This window comes from Pholcus phalangioides, unplaced genomic scaffold (genome assembly GCF_987345545.1).
Source record: "Pholcus phalangioides strain wild (caught in Gottingen) unplaced genomic scaffold, Ppha-v1.0 ptg000003l_1, whole genome shotgun sequence".
In the NCBI taxonomy this organism is placed as follows: Eukaryota; Metazoa; Arthropoda; class Arachnida; order Araneae; family Pholcidae; genus Pholcus; species Pholcus phalangioides.
In genome coordinates, this window is record NW_028301596.1 from 580,257 (window position 1) to 583,625 (window position 3,369).

Here is a 3,369-nt window from a genome sequence, read left to right on the forward strand (position 1 = left end):
TTGCGGGAATGTCCCGTAAAATACGGGTCATATGGCCACAATTTATACACAAGTTTCTGGCGCCCGAGAGGCAGAAATACCGCAAATTTGGCCCGCGGACTGAAAAAAGGTTGTGCAGTGCCAACACCCACTAGAGAATAAGGCCGCAACACGAGCTCGTGACGTCACTAAACTTAGGCGACTGCTTGCGCTACGCACTGTGGAATCGACTTGATATATGTACCGTACTCATTTATTATTCCGCGAGTAAAATTGGTGCTATGAAATATTTCTGCCTTAACGTTTTACTAGATGAATTTAGGTTATATATATTTATATTTTTTTATTTTAATCACCCCCCCCCCCCCTCCCCATTTTTCAGTTCAGACAAAAATACAAAAAATTCCCTGTACTTGTCTAGGTTCACAGAACCATTGAAATTATCCTTTTCCTCCTTGAAAATGGGTTTTAGGAAAATAAATTTATAACTTAAATATGAATATTTTTTTTCTCAATCAAGTTTCACATCACACACCTACAGAGAAAAAAAAAATCAACAGAAAGTGGAAGTTTTTTTTAAATTAATATTTTCAAATATATTTTACGAATTGGGAAAACACTATCTGCTTAAACATTGTCTTCTCAAACAATTTAAGCAATAATTTAAAAATTTCCTTCAAATGTTTTTCATTACACACAAGCAAGAATTTTAATATTCAAAAGCTAATAAAATGGTTCTTAATAACAGTATTAACAGTACAAAATATCCACTATTTCTAATGAAGCGATAAGCATGTGGTGATATTGAAAAAACCAATGAACAAAAAATTAACAATGAAGATGAATAACGTCGTTGAGTTGAGCAAGATGAATTGATTAATGACAACTGTTCTAATAAGAAATCAACAACATAGTCATTTTCTTCTTTCAACCCCTTCAAATTTTCAACAACATTTTTTGCCAACTTAATTATGGAATCAAACTTACAACTCTCTTTCGGGCAAACTATGAGTTTGGTAACTTCTTTTAAAAGAGAAATTATTTCAAAAATATTTTCCATTTTTCGAGGAAACTGTTTGCCATTCACATCATTGAGTACCAAGTTATTATGATGCACTGATACACTCGAATTTTGGTCGATAGTCACACAATAAGAAACTGCAGGGCATGGAAATACACTCAGATGTACAAACAAAGCCATATCGTTTTTGAAAATAACATCATATTCCTGTGGAACATTTACCTTTTCCAATAGCTTTTGAAGGTCTTCCACAGATTTGAAGTGGTTTTTGTTTTTATAGTCATTTTCAGAAATGACACTTTGAGCTATGCCTTCTTGAAGATGATCATTTTCGAGCCTCGTTCTTCTTGCATCAGGATCTTCTCGACAGCTTTTGTTCGATGACAAATACTTTGGGCATCCTGGAAATATTGATGGTACGGCTCCTTCACAAGGTCGAGGTTGTGAGAGCTTGACGACCAGTTTCTTGCCAGAGGCTGGATCATAATGTTGAGCGACTCTTCTAATGTCATTTTCACTGAAATGTAATTCACACACCTGTGTAAGAAAAAGAGAATTTTACTTGGCAATCTACTGATTTACAAGGATTCATTAAAATATCAATTAAATCATACGATAAATATGCCTGATGAGGATCATGATAAGATAATGAAGCACTATAGTCAGCTTTGACAAAAATTGTTTGCTCCAAAAAAACCAAATTTTAAAAAAAAAATTCAATATTTTATTTTTCCTAAATTTCGAGTCGAATCGAAAATTTCAACTTTGCAGGGCGTTTTCCTCTGTGTTGTGAATAAATAGAATAACTTTCCTTCGGGGGTAATGAATTCTAATACAACTGTCACATATTAAAAAGAAATGTGATAAACATATGGGTATTAATCAAGAAACTATACGTAATAAAAAATGAGACAACCATAATTTTTTATGGGCAGTATATTTATGTTTTATCATAATTATTGGTGTTTAATTGCTCTTATTGGGTTGCTGTATTTGTGATATATATTTAACATCCATATTTTTTAAGGGCAGCTTTTGTCAGCCACCTCATTGGACATTTTGTCTGTTGTGGTATTTGTAATAGGGGGTATCAAATATTTTTCATAACAGTTATAGTTCTCAGTTTTTAAATTATAGGCAATATTATTAAGCTCTCAAGATCTGTCTTTAAAACATACTAAAAATCTCATTTGGCATACCAACGACATCAAATTCTACCAATTGTTTATCTCGCGCCCCCCCCCCAAAAAAAAAAACTCCATCACATTTGTTTAAATATTAATGTGTAAATAATATGAACCAATCTTCACTTTACTGGTATTACATCACACATGTTAAAAAAAAAATTATATTCAAAATTGCTTCAAACATTAGGTCTGATTTAAATCAGAAATTTTTCGTTAGCAAATGTTCATTAGCAAATTGATTATTCAAATCAGTATTTTTAGCTTCAGTTACTTGTATCAAATTTCGGGAATAAAAAAGAAAATTCTACAATATGCAATATGTATTATTTGTTTCTAAAATCTGGCAATTACGTAATTCCAATATTCAAAAATAATTTTAGTTATGCACTTACCTTGTGATTCTCTGTCGGAACGAAGTCTTTTCTTGGAATGGCTGAAAGCCAACGCTTCCTCAACATGGCATTCTCCGGGAATGAAAATACTGATACTTTGGGACCTTTAACATAGTTTCCCCGACAATAAGGTACACAACATTTATATGGCATGATTGTTAAATTTTTTTAGGTGTTCAAATTCACAGAAACGAATAAAAAAGAACGATTTTAAGAGCTTCGTTTTCGCACATGTCTGACAATAACAACGTGGAAGATACAAGGTAGAAGCCAAGCAACGTGCTTTGTTGGCGAGAAAACAGCGTGCCTACATACGTTGAAGAAAAATAGCTTTTTATCACTTGGCGCGTTTTTTCGAATAACTAATGGCTTATCGTAGGCTGATGGCAACCATTCCATTTAATTCTTCGGCCTAACTATGCTACGTCACAACTACTTTTGGGTTACCGTGTACAGGCCTTGTTTTCTAGTGGGTGTTGGCAGTGCACCCCTGACTTGAACAATATTTGGCAATATAATTGAGAACAAAAAGCTATAAAAAACATTTCTAATGTAGGAATGAATGCATAACCTTTTCAGTCCGCAGGCCAGATTTGCGGTATTTCTGCCGCTCGCGGGTCAGAAACTTGTAGATAAAGGGTGGCCATATGACCTCCATTTTACGGGACATTCCTGTCATTTTGACTGTCCCAACTTTTTTTTTATAAATTGTCCCGTTTTTCACCTTATTTTCAAAGACAGCTGGGTTAAACTTTTAGTTTTTATAACTTATGATAATTTTAAGTATAAA

The 3,369-nt window shown here is 33.4% G+C and overlaps 1 protein-coding gene across 1 annotated transcript; it reads right to left on the reverse strand.

Annotated features, from left to right (window-relative positions):
- Positions 1–671: 671 nt before the first annotated feature.
- Positions 672–2,858, reverse strand: LOC149087863 (uncharacterized). Its single transcript, XM_089242131.1, has 2 exons — positions 2,580–2,858; positions 672–1,537 (listed from the first exon to the last, which is right to left on the reverse strand). Exons 1-2 carry the CDS (start codon positions 2,730–2,732, stop codon positions 689–691), a joined length of 1,002 nt encoding a protein of 333 aa, XP_089098257.1. The 5' UTR covers positions 2,733–2,858; the 3' UTR covers positions 672–688.
- Between the last annotated feature and the right edge of the window lie 511 nt (positions 2,859–3,369).